Here is a 19,197-nt window from a genome sequence, read left to right as displayed (position 1 = left end):
AATGAGTGCTTGATCCGTTTCTTACATTTGTGAGATGTCTTTTAGCTGTAATTGCAGTAATGTTTAATATTTTTAGTGTGCTGTTGGTTACAGAATGAGTTTTGGGGTGATCCGTTTTACACTTATTCATGACATTATTCTTCTCTTTCAAAAAGAAGTAATGGATGATCAGTTTCTTCACATTAATGCTGGGAACAGAAACTATTTCTGATCAAGGAATTTAACACAGACGGTGATGTTAATGTCAGCAAGAAGAGTTTTTAGGAGGAAGATTTAATTCACTTAACTGTAGCAGAAAAAGTCCGAAACAGCTTTAGTGGTTAAATTACTTTTGACATAATTTTTTGTTTATGTCCCTAATATTCCTGTGGTATATTTTTGAGTGATAGATCATTTAGGCTGACTAGGCTGAAGATCTGAAAGATTAACATTTTACCAATATTCAGTTACCTTGTTATATACTGTTGTTAGTGTAAGAGGCTGTTTAACTGAAAAAATGAATATTAATAAAATGTCTTTTTAGTAATTCATTTTGAAAGCCATTTGACCTTAACTAGAATGAAAATAGACTGTAAAAATCATCATAGATTCTCTTCCTTGAACTTTTCACAATGCAGAAAAATGACTGAGGGAAAGAAGCAAGATCGAGTTACTGTACTCTGTTTGTACAGCTGTACTTCATTGAGCGGAGGCTTGTGTTACACACAGTTTGTGATAGGAAGTAAATGCTTTTAAAACAACTAAGGAGACAGGTCTTTAACCTCCACCTTTTCAGATGCTTTTTTCACTCATTTAGCTTCTGTTGAGGTCTTGGGAAACATTTTAAATACAAATTATTATTGAGTACTGAAACTCACCTGAATAATTCATCTCCTAGTGAGCTCATTAGGCAGGAGTAAGTCAAGATGGTTTGTTAGTGTTTTTTTTTTTTTTTTTTTTTTTTTTTTTTTTTTTTGAGAGAGAGACAGATCACTAATTCTTGATACAATGAACATTTGCTGCTTCAGGAAGAAATGCTTTAAAGAATTAATAATTCTCAGGTTGAATGTTAAGTTAGTTTTATGATAACTGAACCTACAGTTTCCATTCAGCAATGGTAAGGATTTTCAGTGACTTAGAAAATATGCAGAAATGGTGTTGTCTGTCAGTCTGCCAAAAATCCATCAAAATTAATTACATTTTAAAATCTCATCATCTAACATACAAGACAGTCTTGAAACAGGAAGTTACAGTCAAGTCCACTGAAATGTTTCAGGCACCTTAAGATTCATTTTTTCATATTGCAAACAGATTTTAATCAACAGGCCTGAACTACTGAATGGAAGCTTGACACTAGATAATTTCATACCTTTAAATACACATAAGATCATTCTGTGAGTGGTATTATAATATCTGCAAATGGCACTTCTCTGATTGCATGGGTGAAACAATTCAGTGGTGAAGGTACCACAGAGCTGGTGGACAGCTAGTTAACTTGTAATTTCTGTAATCTGCTGAGGCTTTGAGTATGCTTCATCCCTTGGGATGAACGTGACCTTGAATTAGTTTTTGTGCTATATAGGCATTATTTGATCTACATTAGCCACCCACTTTCTCATTTTGTTGTGATTAAGGTCTTCCTCTTTCTTTGTATCTTCATATCTGATGGCCGTGAGTTTTTTCTGGCTTTCTTTTCTGTTTGATAACCTCTCACTTAAGACTGTTTAGATATAAATACTAATTGTGAAGAGAGCATCCAAATTTGCACTAAATGAGAATAATGCCTTGAAATACAAATAGGATTTTGAAATATTTTTCTTCGCTGTAGTACAACAGAAGTGTCACGCTTTCAGGAAAAAAAAAAACCAAACACCTGACCCAGTTTTTGCCCTTATTCCAGCAAATTTTTTTTTACTGTAACACTAGAGAATTTTGACTGTATTTTGACTGATTCCAGAATTTCCAACACTTTCCAGCAAGAAGCCATTTGTTTTTCCATTTGTGTAAAAAGAGTGGGTAGGCAATGGTGTTTTGTGGTCTGTGGTATAAGTGAATTTACGTGCTTCAGAAAAGCATAACAGCAGATGTTGGTTAAGTTGTTTAAATACGAAGCATAAGATTTGTGGAACATTTTGTGTTTCCTTCTAGTGTTGAATTATAACTTCAGTAAACAATGAAAGCTTTAAGACATAGTCAGTCCTTGTCCCTGTTAACTCCATGGAGCTCCTAATGAATCTCATGTTATCAGGAGACTTAGCTCAGGCTTTCCGAATGTTAAGCTCTTTTCTCTTATGTCCTCTGCCCCTCCAGTGATGACTTTTGTTCCTGCTATAGTCTCACTCTCATCGACACAGAGGTTACACTGACTTGTATCTGCTTATTGACATTTAACCCATCCTACTGAAGCTCACTCTGAACAATAGTTTTTATTACCTGCTATGCTATATTACACTATAATAGCAAAGTGTAAACTGGCGGATTAGTTGTATTTAGCTGAAGAAAAAAAGGCCATGGGAAAGAAGTATTACTTTGTTAACTCATACATACATCATTAGAAATTATCTGTTTTGCAGAGGTTAATATACTGTGGGCAGCGCACCAGGTACATCATAGTTCTGAAGATTACAACTTGTTCACAGCCCTGAGACAATCCTTTCTGCAGAGATACACCTCCTGGGTAAGTTGCACAGGATTTGACAAATGATATCACCATGATTTAGTAGAAGTGAAAATACAATATTTATTTCCTTTCAAAGGAAAACATTAATTATTTAAGATATTTGGCTCTGAAAAGCAGAGGAGATGAAACTGAAGAATCTGAAAGTCATAAACTTTAAAAGTACATTCATCAATGCTTTTAGAGCAAACTTGACAAAATATACAGTAGTTAAGAAGACTAGTTCTTTTTAATATATTCATAATTTCCCAAGTAAAGAGGATAGTTTTTTATTTAGTTATTCATGCATAAGTACAGGAAAATTCAGAGTATAATATAACCATTCTAAAATTTGTCTGTGTAGCTGAATGGAGCAGAGAAAGAAACAAGTAAAGATAACTTTGGACACATGTAAACAGATTTGTCTCTGCTAGTGACATATGGTGTCAGCGCTCAAAGAAGTATGCCACCACTTTTACCTAGTTTTGTTTCAGATAAAATTTAAATAGTGAGTTGTGTACACATCAGATAGAAAATAGGACAATTACTCATAGATTTATAAACATATATTTTCAGATACATTCAGAAATTCATGGAATGTACTATCCCATTTTCAGTTTTGGGCTCAGGGTAACTGCCGCTTTTCATCAGTTGCTTTCTTATATTCTCTTTTGAATGCCTTTTTTTTTTTTTTACTTAGATTTTTTGTTTCTTTCTTTTTTTAAGATTATAATTTGAGAATTTGAACTATTTTGAACTATCTGCATTAAATGTTAAAGTAATGTTAAATATATATTATAAAATATATACAATGTATAAAAGCTGTGCTCCAGTGAGGTGTAGTACAGGTGGGTGGAAGAAACTCAGACCTCTGGCAATTTCTATGACTAGCCCATGAGCAACTGGATTTATGCTCACATAACTGAAAGTGGATTTAGCCTGTTGTTCACATTTTTTTCATGAGCATACTATGAGATTAGTAGGTTCAAAAAAAAAAAAATATTTTCAGGAACTTGAGAAAGGGATACTATTTCTGAGTTTTGTCTTTAATTCTTTTCTATAAATTCATGTTAATTTTATTCATAAAACAGTCATCTGATGTTAGCAGCATTGCCTCAACTTTAAATGGCCATAATGAACAATAGTGGAAATATCTCTGTCACAGCTCTGCTTCCTATATAAATATGGCCATGTTAAAGATTTAACCTTTGAACATGTACCCATTGGGACCATATGTTCAAATGCTTAACAAAAACAATAATTCAAAAGAGACAAAAAGCCTGTGTGTATACAGATGGGTGTGTGTGTGTATGAGCATTTTGTCTGCTTGCTTGATTCTGAGGATGATGCCTTTGAGAGCACAAAGTATTCAGGGAGGCCAAGATGTCTGGTTTTCTTAGGTTCTGGAGACCATCCTCAGGACCACACTGGTATCACTTGGCAAGCAACATGCTCATTTAGCATTGATTTGCTTTGAGAAAAGGGAAAACAGTGTAGAAATCCATTTGTGTGCAGTGTTTTTTCCACCAAATATTTGATATTAACCAAAGGATTTTGTTGATGTAAATATGAGGATTTTCCTCTCTCCAGAACTTTTGGGAGGTGGACTGGTTTTCTTTCTCCAAAGCTTTAATGTGCATGAACACGATTCCTGCTAATTCTTGTATTTCTGTTATTTTTGGGCTGCCAGACTTTCCCAGAACCTCATGGATGTATCTACATAGAAGCTGGAACTCAGTGAAATCTTTAGTTAATCTTTGAGAGTAGTCTGATGGCACTGAAACTACTGTTGAATGCAGTTTCCATCCAGTTCTGTGGGTGCTGTGAGAAAGTCGTGGTGGATGTTGTGGGATTGTGAGACTTTTCTGTTGCTAGATCTGTATGTGTTTTAAGTTAAATATTGTAAGATAAATAAATCAGCATATCAATCTGTGTGGGTTGCGCTTGGGCTGATTGAATAGATGTGAAATGAAAGAGAAGAGAAAAACATGTTTTAAGTACAATCAGTGGCATGAGCTGTACTGACCTTGAAACTGAATGTCTGTCACTTCAAATCACTTGCACACAAAGCATTTCTGTTTGTCCAGTGGAGAGTCTGTGGAGAAGCAGACCTACTGCTAGATTGAGAAGTGGTTTTGAGGCCTATTTGGAGTGAAAAAGATGGAAAGAGTGTGTATTAATTTTTAAGAAGACATCAGCAAGCTGATATTGTATACAGTTTTTTGCAACTGATGAAATGTTTAGTTAAAGTGCAGTTGTGAAAGGAGAATGCACCATATGCACCATGAAAAGATGTGGCTTAGTTCCTTGAGTACCAGTACTTAACTTTCATCCAAGGGTAAGACTTTAATTTGAAATTTATATAAAGCTATCTAATCAATTTAGATCTAAAGGTTTGAATTATATCTGATGCTTTAAAAGTGGTGGAAATGCCTGTATATAATTTTAGAAAGGAAGCAGGTATCTCTTTGTTCCAGCACAGAATCTTTATTTTCTAATGAATCCTTACAAAAGTACATCCCGTGTGAACTAGCTAGCTAGCTGGGGGTAATTTTCCTGCAGAGCATCCTGCAGAGTATTGCTGTGCACCATAGTCCCTTTGCTTTTTGCTAAGAAGATCAGCAGCTAGCCCCAGAGACAGGGCGTAGAGAGAGATGGACTCAGTGCCGGTCCTGTTCAGGAAACTCCGCCCTTCTGCTAAACTTCAGGATATTCACATCTTTCCATTTCTTTGTCAAAGCATTTATAAGCTTTTACTTAGAATTAGAGACAGAAAGATAGAGAATGCCCAATTCAGAGAGCATTCAGCAATGTGGTGGACATAGACTGTTCCAAAAAGGCCAGTTCCTTAATTGTTGACACACAGCTGCAATGCATGAATTCCTCTCTGCTTCTTCAATGAGTGCATTTCCCAGGTTATCACTCACTGTGGCCCTCTCTCAATTTCTATTGCTGAATTCACACATGGGAAAAGATTTGTGTGACATTTTTCTGCAGTTTTGACCAGAAATTCCATCTCTGAGCCAGGAAAGTTTTTGTTCTGTAGATTAGTGAAAGCTGGTACGCTAACAGGAAATGTTTTGATTTGGTGAATTGGTATTTCCAGTCAAAAACTTCTTTTCTTTTTGATGTTGATCTTGTTGCAGTACAACCACAAATGGGAAGCTTTTTTTTTTTTTATAAAAGAGGATTTCATCTCTCTGTATGGCTTCAGCTTTCAGAAATGATCTTTCAAATCCTGTCTCTATAAAATAAAGCTTGCATTGAAGGAAACATGAGGCAGCTAGAAAAGCATTCTTAATTTTACCTATTTATATGATATTCTCTTAATCTCGCTATTTAGTAGGAAAATCCCAGTACTCATTGTGAGAAGTAGGTTACAAAATAAAGGTGAAGATGATCCTTCCTTCCCCTCTGAGTTACCTGTAAATACTACCAAATTGCATCTGCGACTTCTAGGGGAAAAGCCTATTATCTCTAACTCTGCTTTAAATCCTGCAATCACTTCCATGAATAATCTGAAAACCATCTGTTTTTTTTCTTTTTTTTCAATCAACTTCCTCTCTGTTCTTTTTTAAAAAAAAATTTCCTGCTCTTATCATGCCATTAGACAGGTACAATCAATAATAAGAGAAAATTGCAGTAACTTTACTGGCCATGTGTCCTAGTCCTTCTTTGGCTTCACTGTAAGATTTTGAAAAAAACCTGCCAGCCCTCTGGCTGTCACAAGACAAATATCTCCCAGTCTCTTTTCCTGGAGCTTACTGCACTTTTAGTAATTGAATACTAAGGGTGTCCAGGTTGCTGGTAGTCTGATCTGCTCTAAGTATTTAACTCTAAAAAGTGTCTCACACCTACCTCAAAATTTCATACTTAAATGCCGCACCTCCATGATGACATTTACTAGCTCCCACCTTCAGTAAGAGTAGCTATGAATTTGTGTGCGTTTACTGAGATTGAGTGATTATTAGGAATTAAATGTGTAAAATATAACTTCTCAATATATTTTTCTCTTTTTTAGTTTCAAAAATGTTGCACAAACACTTCTGTCTTCAAGTACTGATTAAAGCTAGATAATTGATGTTCTGTAAGTTCCAGAAGCTCAGTGCAGTCCTTCTACTAACTTTGAATTCTTTTACATCTTGAAGAATGACTTCCATGGCACTTAAACAGGAACAATGTATGTATAGTTTGTGGGGCAGCTGTGATCCATGTAGTCTTTGTAGTTTTTGAAATCGCAGGTGTCCCAGCCCTAGCAGGTAATGCTGAATCTTCTGTTTTTGAGATTTCTTTCCAGTGTTTGAAGCCAGCAGACCAAGCTGGAGTTATCCATTGGCTTGTAATACTGAGAAATCACTGTGGTGACTTTTGTGTCAGTCACATCACGGGGTTGGAAGTGCATTAGTTTCACATCCCCAGCTTGATGTCTTACCTACTGGGTAGACCTCTTGACAAAAACAGGATGAATATCAGCGTTAAACACTATGCATTGTTTTTCTGCAGACCTATGCTTAAGGAATTTGTTGCTCAGGAGGCCTATCATGGCTATCAAATTGCTTTCTCTGATATTTAAAGACTTTATTTTGTGAGAAGTAGAAAAGGAATTTGAATCTGTTTAGGGAAGATTAGGTTAACTTCTTAATTCAGCTGATGTAATGCAAAGTCAGGTAAAAGGGGGAAGAAAAAAGTAATTTTTACATGTCAAAGCATTGGAAGTCTTATCCTATTGCTCAGCCAGTGGAGCGGTTGATTGATTGTACTGAGACTTTTCTCTGTTTATAAGAAACAATCGTCTTTTCTAAGGAGTTAGTTTGCTGAAACTACTTCTGCGCCAGCCCATCTTTGTAATCCAGCAGTATATACTGGTTTCAAGGGATATGCTGTGAGCAAGTTAGTGCAAGAATTTGTAATCAGTTTTGAAAGTGGAGTAAACTCTGCCTTACCCTTCTGGTGCTCACATAGGGGATGGAAAAGCTACAGTGCTATAAATTCACACCTTGCTTACTCTGTGATAATTCTCCCCTAAAAGTAAAGGCTTTGTGTCAAGGATATGTTGCTGTCTACTCTGTGTATTTCAGAGAATAAATGTATCATCTCAGGATTTCTGAACTCTTTACTTGATTTTACTGCTTGCTCACTTTATTACTTCTGACAAATGACTTTCACAGCAATCTGTATCTCACTCGCTATTCCATGTCTAGTAGCAATATAATAATCAGTATTATTCTATCTAATGTCTACATTACAGAGGCATTTTAAGATGGAATTATCTTGTGCACTGCTTTGAGCTCCTGAGATAGTACTTCATTATATCATCGCAATTTTAGATTGATAAGTGTATTTATTTTTTTTTCATTTTCCAGATGTTCAACTTACCCATGGCTCTTTTCATTCCACCATCAGTGTTTGCTGTTCATCTGCAATTTAATCTACTTTACCAGTTTTGGATACATACAGAGGTAAACCCCTTTTTTTAAGCCATGCCTAAATAGTTAGCCTGGAGCAGTGTCCTGGAAATCCACTAGCAGCTGATTTATTGTGTAAGAAAAATCTTTGTCTGACTTCTTTAAGGAGAAACATCTGTTCATTTTTATTCCTTTTTCTGAATATATATTGCTAAGTTTATAAGAAGCAATGAGGCCAGTTGGTCCCAATTAGATTAAAAAAAAAAAAAAAGTAACGAGGGAGTCAAACATTCTTTGAATTTTAATACTATATTTTCCTATTTTGCAGCTTATTAAAAAATTTCTGGCAGATAACTACATCTGATTTCATTTGTAAGATAAATATTATAGGAAAAAATATATTAAAAAAATAGTGCTTTGGATTGTTTGGAGTTGCAGTTGAAGTCAGATATTATTTCCATCTTAATGTATGTAGTTCTCAGATGAAACGATTTTGTTTCCTGTTAGCTATTTGTTTATGACTTTACTATTTATTTATTTTGTGAGTGCATTTGCAAAATCTATTTTACATACACATAAAATTAATAACCCACTGCAATTATTAAGTAGTTTCCCACATTTCTCAAGTCGTTGAACAGCCTTCTGCCTTCTCCCGCACACTGCTTTTGCATGTCAATAGCATGAATGTCAGTAGCCTCTACTAGCTGCAGGCTAATTACCTCTGCTAGACTTTCATTCCTTTGATTACTCTGATGATTCAAATGCCTTTTTTCCCTCCATTATGCCATCTATAAGACAGTTCACTTGTGAAACAATTTTATTCTATTTATTTGCTCTTTTAGGTGATCATGTTGGTTAAATTCCTGTTTTTATTTTATCTTTTCTCTGTTCTTGCCTAAAAAAATATATATATAAAACGCCACAACCATTAAAAGAAGCTATGTACAGTAGCCCATTAGCGAACTTTTGTTGTTGACATTTCAGTTCTTCTGGACAAATTTCTAAAAAAAAATTAGTATATGTCTCAAGTTCTGCAACATCATGTGAATAGCAAAGATTTACAACAAATTTAACAAACTTCACCAGAACTGCAATAAACTGAAGTTAATGTTGTCAAAATATTGTGAGCAAACATGATCCAACAGTTTGAAATTATAGCAAATAAATACTCTGAGTTGCATGGTAGCAGTTTCTTTGACCATGCCTCGGGATCTCCAAATTAATTTTTAGGTGTTTTATTCCTAAAAAAATATAATGTGCCTTATTTAGCTGTTCTCTTCTGTCTGAAGCTATTTGTTCTTTGGCTCAGAGATGTATCTGGTGTTTAGCAGTAAGTCAATGAGTCTGATGGTGCTGCAATGTACGTCTAAAGTGAATTTCAGAGGCTTATGAATAACCTACATCCCTCTAAAGTCCTTCCTAAATCCTTCATAGGACTTTAAAGCAATTTTTATATCGTATGAACCAAGTTTAGACAGTAGTCTAAACAGGAATGAATTTCACTCTCAATGAAAAGATAAGCACTTCTTACTGCTAAATTAGTGTGTCAGTAGGAAAGCAGTGGTCTTTTACACAGATCTAGTTAGTCCAATCATAGATCTTTGTTTATTAAAGAGATATACTCATAGTGTTGATATTATTGAAATTGTAATGTGAATAAAATCAGTTGAAATAGAAGTAGGGTTACACCCTATTCTTCCGTTGAGAGTAAGGATCTAATAGACAAGAGAATATAAAGGAGGGGAAATAGCAACAGCTACTGTAGACATGAAGGTTTAAACTAGCCAGTATTTTTGATGAAGTTAAACTGATTTTTAACTATTACACTCAATTTTGTTTTGTGACAACTGTTACAATTTAACTTTTTAGAGATTTTTCCCTCTGTTTTTTTTTTTTTTTTTCCTAACATATTTTCCTGACTTTGTTTTAACAGTGTTAAAAGATGTAAGTGTATGAAAATTTAGCATCTAGGGGAAGGAATTTTATTTAAGTCTAGATCTCAGTTTGGGGAGCTTTTGTTGCTTAAAGAAATAGTTCAAATTGAATTTAATAATTAAAAAGCAGTCATTCTACTGTGCTGAAACTCTGCATGCCATGTTTCAGCTTAGAGCAAAAGTTTGTAGCCCAAGTATGATCCCTGATATTTTCCCAAATTTTGCTTAAAATACATTCAGTACCATTAAAAAAAAAAATACTCAGAGAAGTTTCCTGTGTTATCACTTTGGCATTCTTCAAGATTTGTTGTGTTGGTTTTTGTTTTGCTTTCCTACTGGCAGATTAGGGACAAACTGTTTTATTTTAACTCAAGTAGCTCATCTATTCCTGCAAAGACGATCATAAAGATTATCATGTACCCACTCTCTCTGTCTCAGAGTTCTCAATTGCCTGTATTCTTTGTATTAGCTAACTTTTATCCTTTTATTTTAAATAAGTTCTCAATTTTATACATTGTAAATTTTATACAAGAACTATACTATACCATTTTTTAGTAATAATGAAAGACCTTTAGCACTGAAATCAGAAGGGGCTGGACATGAGCCAGCAGTGTGCCCTTACAGCCCAAAAAGCCAACTGTATCCTGGGCTGCATAAAAGAAGTGTGACCAGCAGGGCAAGGGAGGTAATCCGCTCTATGCTGGTGAGACCTCAGCTGGAATACTGCAACCAGGTGTGTTCTACAGTACAAGACAGACATTGACATGTTGGAGCAAGTCTAGAGGAGGGTCATAAAGTGATCCAAGTAATGGAACACTTCTCCTCCAATGACAAGCTGAGAAAGCTGGAACTGTTCAGCCTGGAGAAGAGAAGGCTCTGGGGAGACCTGACTGCAGCCTGTTACTATCTAAAGGGAAAGCTATAAGAAGGAAGGGGACAGACTCTTTAGAAGGGTCTGTTGTCACAGGACAAGGGGAAATGGTTTCAAACTAAAAGAGGCAAGATTTGGATTGTGTATTAAAAATAAATACAAATAAAAATGGTTTTTGCAATAAGTATTGTGAGGCACTGGAACAGGCTGCCCAATGAGGTGATGTATGCCATCCCAGAGACATTCAGGGTCAGACGGAACAGGGCTCTGAACAACCTGATCTAGCTAGAGGTGTCCCTGCTCATTGCAAAGAAGTAGAACTAGACCTCTAAAGGTCCCTTCCAACTCAAATGATTAGATAATTCTAGATACAAGTAAGGCATTTCTGTAGTTATTAAGGCAGTAAAGGTTTTCCAAGGCTGAAAACACAACTGTGTCATTTAGATAAGTTTTTCATTTTTCTTTGGTATATTCAGCAGTTGGACCAATTCCTGCTGTCTGAAGTTCACCTTTTTTTCAGTACTTCTGTACGTTATCACACTGTCTACATCGCAATCTGAAATATGACAAGTTTTCCAAAGACATTTTTAAAATCTCAGGATAAGACCTAATAGTATTGAAATAATTGTAATCATTGCTAATTTAGATGACAAAAAATATAAGTGAATCTGTAATGCTGCATAAAATCAGGATCCCAATAAATCAAGGGAAAACAGTTTTTGGTTCAGTCCAGTCCAATTTAGGCCAATGGAATGAGTTAGTCAGTAGATGTGGCCTTAAATGGGCAGGGAGAAATGTTTCTATGAGTAGACCATAAAGAAAGTTCAAAAATAAATAACTAAAATAATATTTTGGTTAAAGAGCACTAAAAATCTAATTTTTCAAAAGCCACAAAATGTTTCAGGACTGTTACTGACAGACAGAAATATTCAATTTCAGTTTATTTTCACAGGTGATTTTGAAGGTCTATGGTTTATACTAAACTATATCCTTCCGTTAAGCATTTATAACAACCAGTAAGTTAGGTGCATTTATAACCTGATAAACACCTGTGAAAAAACAGAAATTAGTTTCTGTAGGTTTAGCCATGATTTTTATGAGATGTCAGATTGTATTTGGAAAATATCAACTGAATCAATCCCTTTTGATAGTAATTGTGGAGGCAGATTATTGCTTGCCTGTTTGATCTTTGACATGCAATAGTTTCTGTTTAATTTTCTAATTTGGGGAAAGACCGTAATCTATGCCTTTTACCATAATCACAGAAGTCAGATTTCTTAAAGTACCTCTTTTTTCCCTTGTTTAAGTCTTCCTGCATCATCAAAGCAGATAAAAGTGATGCACTCCAATTAACAAGGAATAACATGGCTGAAAACAGCAGGAAAGGACTGGGAAACAATTTAGCAGCACCTTGTGCAGGCTGGCAAAAAGGAATTGAAATTACTCTAGACGTAGTCCAAAACATGCGCGTTTATATCAGAAAACAATGATTCAGTAAAGCTGAAACTTGCTATGGAAGTATGCTAAGTATGCTGCATTTAATGCCACCTCCACCCCCAAATTCACAACCATGAGACACAGAGGAAAGCAAAATAAAAATGATTTCAGTAGTATGCTTCTGTACTGTGTGCAGGTTAAAGCTTGACTTTCTTTAGCTTTGACTTATGCTCTGTTTTATTTAATTAAAAAAAAATCAAAGAAATAAATTGTGGAGACTTCATTCTTTCATAAGGGGGAATTCTGTTTCTAGTCATAAAAAGCACATTAGCTGTCAAAACAGGTGAGTTGTTGTGGCTCAGTCCTGAAGTCCTCAAGGCCATCATCTCTTACCGAGGAAGACAGCCATATTCAGAAACAATCTTCAATGGATTTTGAAATTTAGGCACAAATTCAATGAGGAAATTAAACAAGCATGTTAAAGAACAAAGTAAAATTAAGTAAAATACATGCAAATGCACATAGCTCTTTTAAGCAGCAATACACTTGTGAATACCAAATCAATATCAAGATCTGTTCTTTAAGATCTAATGGACATAGATGTCTCTTCAAGCAGAAACTATTTAAAATAAATGTCCAGTGGGTGACAGGTAGAAGAATTATAAATTATTTAGGACAATGTGATAAATAAGTGACAGTGTTAAACAACAGATAAGATATTCAAGAGGATAAAGAGTAACGGTCTTAAACTAAAAGAAACTTTAGATTAGATATTTTTACTTAGAGGGTGGTAAGATGCTGGTGCAGGCTGCCCACAGAAGCTGTGGATCCTCCATCCCTGGAGGTGTTCAAAGCCAGGTTGGGCAGGGTCTTGGACGGCCTGGTCTGGTAGCTGGCGACTCTGCCCAGGCAGGGGGTTGAAACTGGGTGGGCTTTATGGTCACTTCCAACACAATCCATTCAGGGATGCTATTTTTTAATGTACATGGTGATTATATTCTATATTCAGGACCCAATAACTGAGACTGATACTTTATTCTCTTCCATATTTCATTTTTACATTTTCTTATGCCATCATTTTGCACACAGTATGCTCCAGTCTCTTTTAAATAAGAAAGGAATGCAGAAGCAAACAAGTGTAAAAAGGGTTATTTAAAGTATTTTCAATAGTTTAGAAGTTTTAAAGTGGCTTAGAAATCTGTATTTTAAAACTGAAAATGATATTTTGTATTAAAAAAAGCTTTCCAAAAAAATTAGTTGACAGTAATGTGTTTGAGATTTGCAGTGGGAAAAGGATGCTTTTGTTTTTTGTGGTTGTCTTGTTGAATGGGAGGAAGATTTTGGTAATAAAGTATTTAGTAGTGTCCGAAATTGAGATGATCTGGCAGGTTTAAAAAATAATAATGCTACAAATTTACAAAGGCATATGTTTGTGCTTAATATATTGTACTGTAAATAGCTCCTATAAGGTCAGTAATAAACAAATTTATAGTTTAATTCAGTAATAATTCAGAGTAATGAAACAAATTTAGAAAATTTTGCAAATTTTTTTGTATATGACTGTACTGGATCACAGTGAAAACTAAGCGTGATTAGCTAACATTGTTCCCTCACCAAGATGAAAACAGGATGTTGGTTTTTTTTGTTGTTTTTTTTTGTTGTTTTTTTTTAAATAGACAGTGTTGTCAGTAAAAGGTAAAATCAGTAATAATCTAATGCATTAAGTATAATTGTGAAATTTAAAGTCTCCCTTGAATTTTTCCCTGGAAATTCACTTTGAATTCAAATAGCATATGCCAACCAAATCTTTCACTTTCTGTATTCTAACACGTTGGCTCACTTAGTGAAAGAACAAACATTCAGTCCCTTTAGCCAAAAAAATATGAGCCTGTTTGATGTGCTGTTTCAAATCAAAAACACAAACAGCTGTCCTATTCAAGTTACAAGGCATTCGTCTAAAAAGTTACCGTTCATGAGATTTTTGCCAAAGATAATCGGAAGGATGGATGCAATTTAAAGGTTATATACAGCCATTCTCCTAGTCTGATATTCAAGTTTGTACCTGATAACTCTCAGTAACCCAGATGTTTGAATTGGGGATGCCAGAAACAACCCATGTTGTCTGACATTCTACCGTAGAAGCTGGATGTTCTCACTGTTACAAAGTCAGAATAAATCATTCTAAAGCTAGTGGGGAATTAACTAATCACTGATTTGCATAAAGAACAAAATTTTGTTTTGCAAAGGAATGCTCTGGTGCCATTCGTCATAGCTGATGCTTCAGAAACTCACTGTTCATCTGCCACAAACTGACAACTCAAGCATTTACTGAGGGGAGAAAAAGAGGGTAAATAGATCAATAAATACCAGGGAGATAAAAATACTTTATTTAATGCAGACATGGCTTTTGTAGGTCCAAATAGAATATATACATGATATAGACAGTAAAATTCAAACGTGATACCAAAAAACAGACATCTCACTACTTCAACCCAGTGTGTCTGCCAAAATGACTTATTAGGTTCTCTGACTAGCCTAGAGAATGAAAGTCATCTTGTCATTGCGCTTGCCAGGGAGCAGGAAAGTACAAAGCAAGAAGCACTACCACTAAGCAGAAATACTAGCAATAATGGTAAACTATGTTCCACTTTTCCATTATTCATATAACCCTTGATGAAGAAAAAGTATATTCTCTCTAGATATATAAAGCATATAAATCTGCTTTTTTCCATGTTTAAAGAATAACATGAGATAGAAAATAAAACATTCATAAGAGAGCTTTCTTGAAAGACTCTTCTTGCAAGATACAGCTATGAAATGTTTAATTTAGCAGTGGTGGGCTTTATTAATTACCTTTAAATACCCTAAAACCAAAAATCTTATTTCAGTAATTTTATCTAGATCACTCATGTCTATTTTGTCTGAGGAGAATTATCAAAGTGAGTGTGAAATGAGATACTTAGAGACAGAATACATTTCAGTACGTTCTACATTCTGCAGAACAAGATAATCAACCTATTTACCAATTAACGTTAACAAAATAACGAAAGGATACTAAATTAATGTGGAGATAAATCAGAGAGACCAAATTCCATTAAAAAAAAAAAAAAAGATTTATATTTTTCCACATTTTAACAAAGTTACATTTAGTAATCTTGGGTTTTGCATGTAGCTGTACTCATTGAGAATCTTTTTAATTGGTTGTGGCTTCAAAAGCAAAATAATATTTGGTAACCATTTATTTATTTAAAAAAAACCAAAGTGTAGGATAATGACTCTATTTTTGTCTTTTTAAAGAGGTACAGTGAAGAGCTACAGTTTAATATATTTGGTTTGTTTGGCATATGATTTATTGCTCTGTTTTTTTTTTCTCCACAGTCACCGGCATGTATTTGTCAAGTTATTAAAAAAATGCTGAAATTGTATAGCAGTTTTTCTCCTAGAGTTTGTTTAAAATGTTTAACTTGATATATGACTGGAAGAGTGACTTCCATTGTGTTCTGCTATTTGTAATATTACAATTAAAACAGTAAGTTAGTGATTGTTTTCTTGCATTGTAGTGGATAACTTGATTGACATATGCAACATATGCTTATCTTTCTACAAGAAGGCTTAATTAGACCTTGCAAAAAAATATATATTTATATATTTTTATATATATCAAATGTTGCATTCACTTATTGAAATTGGTAGCTGAAATATTCATGTCAGATGTCTATTTGATTCAAACCTTACCTTCTGGTTAGAGCATAAACCAACAAAAAGTGACAACTGTCTGCGTTCGAGATAATTTACATTTCTTAAGTCTGTGTGTTTATTATATAAACATACCCTAAACTTGACTATCCATTAAAACTAGGCTTTCACCTCCCATTCCTACAATCCAGATTTGTCAGAAATTCACCACCCTATTAAACTCTTTATGATCCCAACAGACCTGATTCCTTTGGCTTATTTTATTTCTAAACTATAAATATTGTTTTTTCGTTCCTCACTGTGGAAATTTGGCTACATCCATTTTACATGCTTACTGGAATAGAAAACTGCCTAATCAGATAGGAAAACAGTTGGCGGTATATAAATCAGGGTTTGCTGAGGATTTCAAAGTGTGAAACTGGGCAGACAAGCATGTATCCTAGGAGTTCTGCCTTTCCCTAGCCTCCCTGTAGAGAATTCACATGGCAAATATGATCACCAGGGCCATCTGTATAAATACATGGGTGTGTTATCCTGAATTAACACAGCAGTTCTGTTGAGAATGCAATTAAGTATTATATTCAAATTTCTCCACCAAACTTTATACCAGGATTTATATACCAGGAATAAAAATCTTGTCTTACTTTTGATAAAGAAATCAATTGAAATACCTGTTCTACCACCAACTAATCTAGCTGAAACCCCAGAATTAAGTTCAGAGTGCTCTTCAGTCATGCTCCAGGGATGAATTTACCTTTTCTGTCGTGCAGATCAGTAACACTATGATATTGAAAGTCATGCTCTGCTACAAACAGCTTTTCTTATACTTAAAGAAAAAAAATTATTTTTTTTATTTAGCAGTGCTTTTACTGTAACATTGCCTCCTCTGCTCTGTCGACATTCCTTCCTAACATTCATGTTGAAACAGAGCTAAGCAAAGATTCATGTTGTAGTGGTGACAGGAGGAGTTGTTACACAAGATGTAAAGTTTCCTTTGGATTTCATGTCACGATTTTTTCTCATTATTTAAACAAGAACTACATTGAAGTGGTGCAGGTACCAGGCAATAAAGATTTCCCTTGGTGCTGACAAACTCTGAGACCACAAACGGACGTGCTTACATGCCACAAGAGATTGCATGATGTTCTTTTCCTTTAGGCAAGGGATTGCTGTCATAAAGGAAACATCTTTATATAAGAACTGCTATTATTGAAAAAAAAAAAAAATCTCGTTTTATATGAAGGCTTGACTTCTGGAATTTTTTGTTCAGCAAATTGTGGAAAGTTTGTAAGCACATAGTTTTCAGCTGCCTTGTTTTTTAAACTGCTCTTGAAGCTGCTTCAAGTGTTCTCATAGTAATTCTGCATTATTGTTTAGCAGCTTCTTGATGCAGTAACTTAGGAATATGTTGCTTTAAAAAAAAAGAAAAAAATACTTGTTTTGAGAAGAGACCTTACAAGTCTTTTCTGAATGATGTACATAAGATACCTATATATCACATTCATGTGTAGTTTATCTAATCTGTTTGTAAGGTTTTCTCAGGTGAAAATTGTTTTGTGGCCATGTAATGTTAAAGTATAAACAAAGCAAGCAGGAAAAGAGTTTTCTGGAATGCGGCAGTTCATTGAGGTTCAGTGACATGGTTGCATAGGTGGACACAATGTGTTAATTGAGAGAGGAAAAATAGGAGACAGGGTTTGATTTAGTATAGTAGTTATCTGTATCTAGGAAACTAACACAAGAATGTCCCCTCTCCCAGCCATATTGGTCAACATCCTCATACAATTATAAGATCATTCTAGGAAAAGAGTTGGTGTATATCTTTTCTTAAGGCTAATTGGAGTAATTTTTCTGCCTCCCAGGATAACTTCAAGATGATAATATAAACTAGAATTGTCTATACTCACAGGATTTTTTCCTTTCAATAGAATGAAATATGGAATAAAGGTGATAGAGATATTGGACCGTGACATTTCCACCATATATTTTTAAATTTTGAAACTAACTTCTAGTTAGTTTCAAAAAAGGGCTGAAACAAAGCATTAGTGCATAAAAAAGCCATAACAGTAGAAAATAGAATATATATATAAAATATATAACATATATAATATAATAGGTTTCTATTCAAAATGGCTTTTTAGAATAAACATTTTCACATTTCATTTTAAAAAGCCATTTTGAATAGAAACCTATTTTAAGATAAAAATGTTCTGATGTCATGAATGACTCAGATATGGCAGTGTATATACCTTGGTGACTGGTTGCAACTGCAGAGTATGGTTACTACTACTATAAGTATTTACCTACTGCATTGTGATTGATGTTCTTCAAGGAAGATGTCTGGACACAATGACACAGACATCTGCCCCACAGCAATGAGGGAAGATTGAAAGTTGAAAGGCTGATTGGTGGCTGGAACATCCACCACTGCTTTTTTCCTCTCTGTAACTAGAAAGTTACATTCTTTTGAGCATTGACTGTTTTTCCACCACATTAAATTTTGTTACATGCCATCTCCTGCAAAGTTCTTTTTTTTTTTTCTCTTAATTTCAGTAGCTTCCTGTGAGCCTCAAATGACGGTGTCAGAGTATAAAATCTTGCCTGGCAAAAATTATTTTACTATCCTAGCCTTTGCAATTTACTCTGATGAAGGATCTGCTCATAGGGGTTTTTCCTCCTGTGGTAAGAACAATTGAACTGTTCTTTGTGTTGTGCTACTGCAGGAGGCTTCAAAATCCACCGTTAGAAGGGTGATGTATTTCCTCTTGTTGGTCTCATATAAGTTTATATTTACAAAATATAAAATACATGTTTAAAAGATATATATATTTATAAAATATGTATAAAATGCCAAAAGTTTTCCACTGACAGTAGTTTTTTTTGGTGTTGCTGTTTTTTTTTTGTTTGTTTGTTTGTTTTTTGTTTTGTTTTGTTTTTTATTTTAGAAATGTGCAATATTTGTAGGAATAAGCTTACTGATAGCAATGGAAATTTCTAGAAATAACGTACTGTACCATTTTTATCAAAGTTAGGTGTGGTCGAATATATAGATCACTGTTCTCTCAGGTGCTGGGCTACAGTTCAATCCAAGATGTTTAATTCATTAGTTCAATTTAGTGGTTACATCTCACATAGCTTAATGCAGTGGGATTTTCTGCTTGAGAGATGAGGGAAATCGAGCTAGCGTGAATGATGAATTGTTTCTCACCTTTTGGTGGT

At 34.5% G+C, this 19,197-nt stretch overlaps 1 protein-coding gene across 4 annotated transcripts in view; it reads left to right on the top strand.

Moving 5' to 3' along the window:
- Positions 1-19,197, top strand: part of AGMO (alkylglycerol monooxygenase) — a 179,312-nt gene that overhangs the window by 71,623 nt on the left and 88,492 nt on the right. For all 4 annotated transcript variants that reach the window (XR_014883858.1, XR_002116001.3, XM_010712730.3 and 1 more), the window contains exons 4-5: positions 2,553-2,656; positions 7,999-8,094. Coding sequence is in view for 2 of the 4 variants with exons in the window: in XM_010712730.3 (XP_010711032.2) it covers positions 2,553-2,656; positions 7,999-8,094 (200 nt within the window). In the remaining 2 variants the exon portion in view is untranslated. The remainder of the gene's footprint in view (positions 1-2,552; positions 2,657-7,998; positions 8,095-19,197) is intronic.

This window comes from Meleagris gallopavo, chromosome 6 (genome assembly GCF_905368555.1).
Source record: "Meleagris gallopavo chromosome 6, MGAL_WU_HG_1.1, whole genome shotgun sequence".
Lineage (NCBI taxonomy): Eukaryota > Metazoa > Chordata > Aves > Galliformes > Phasianidae > Meleagris > Meleagris gallopavo.
This window is presented reverse-complemented; position numbering and strand designations above follow the sequence as displayed.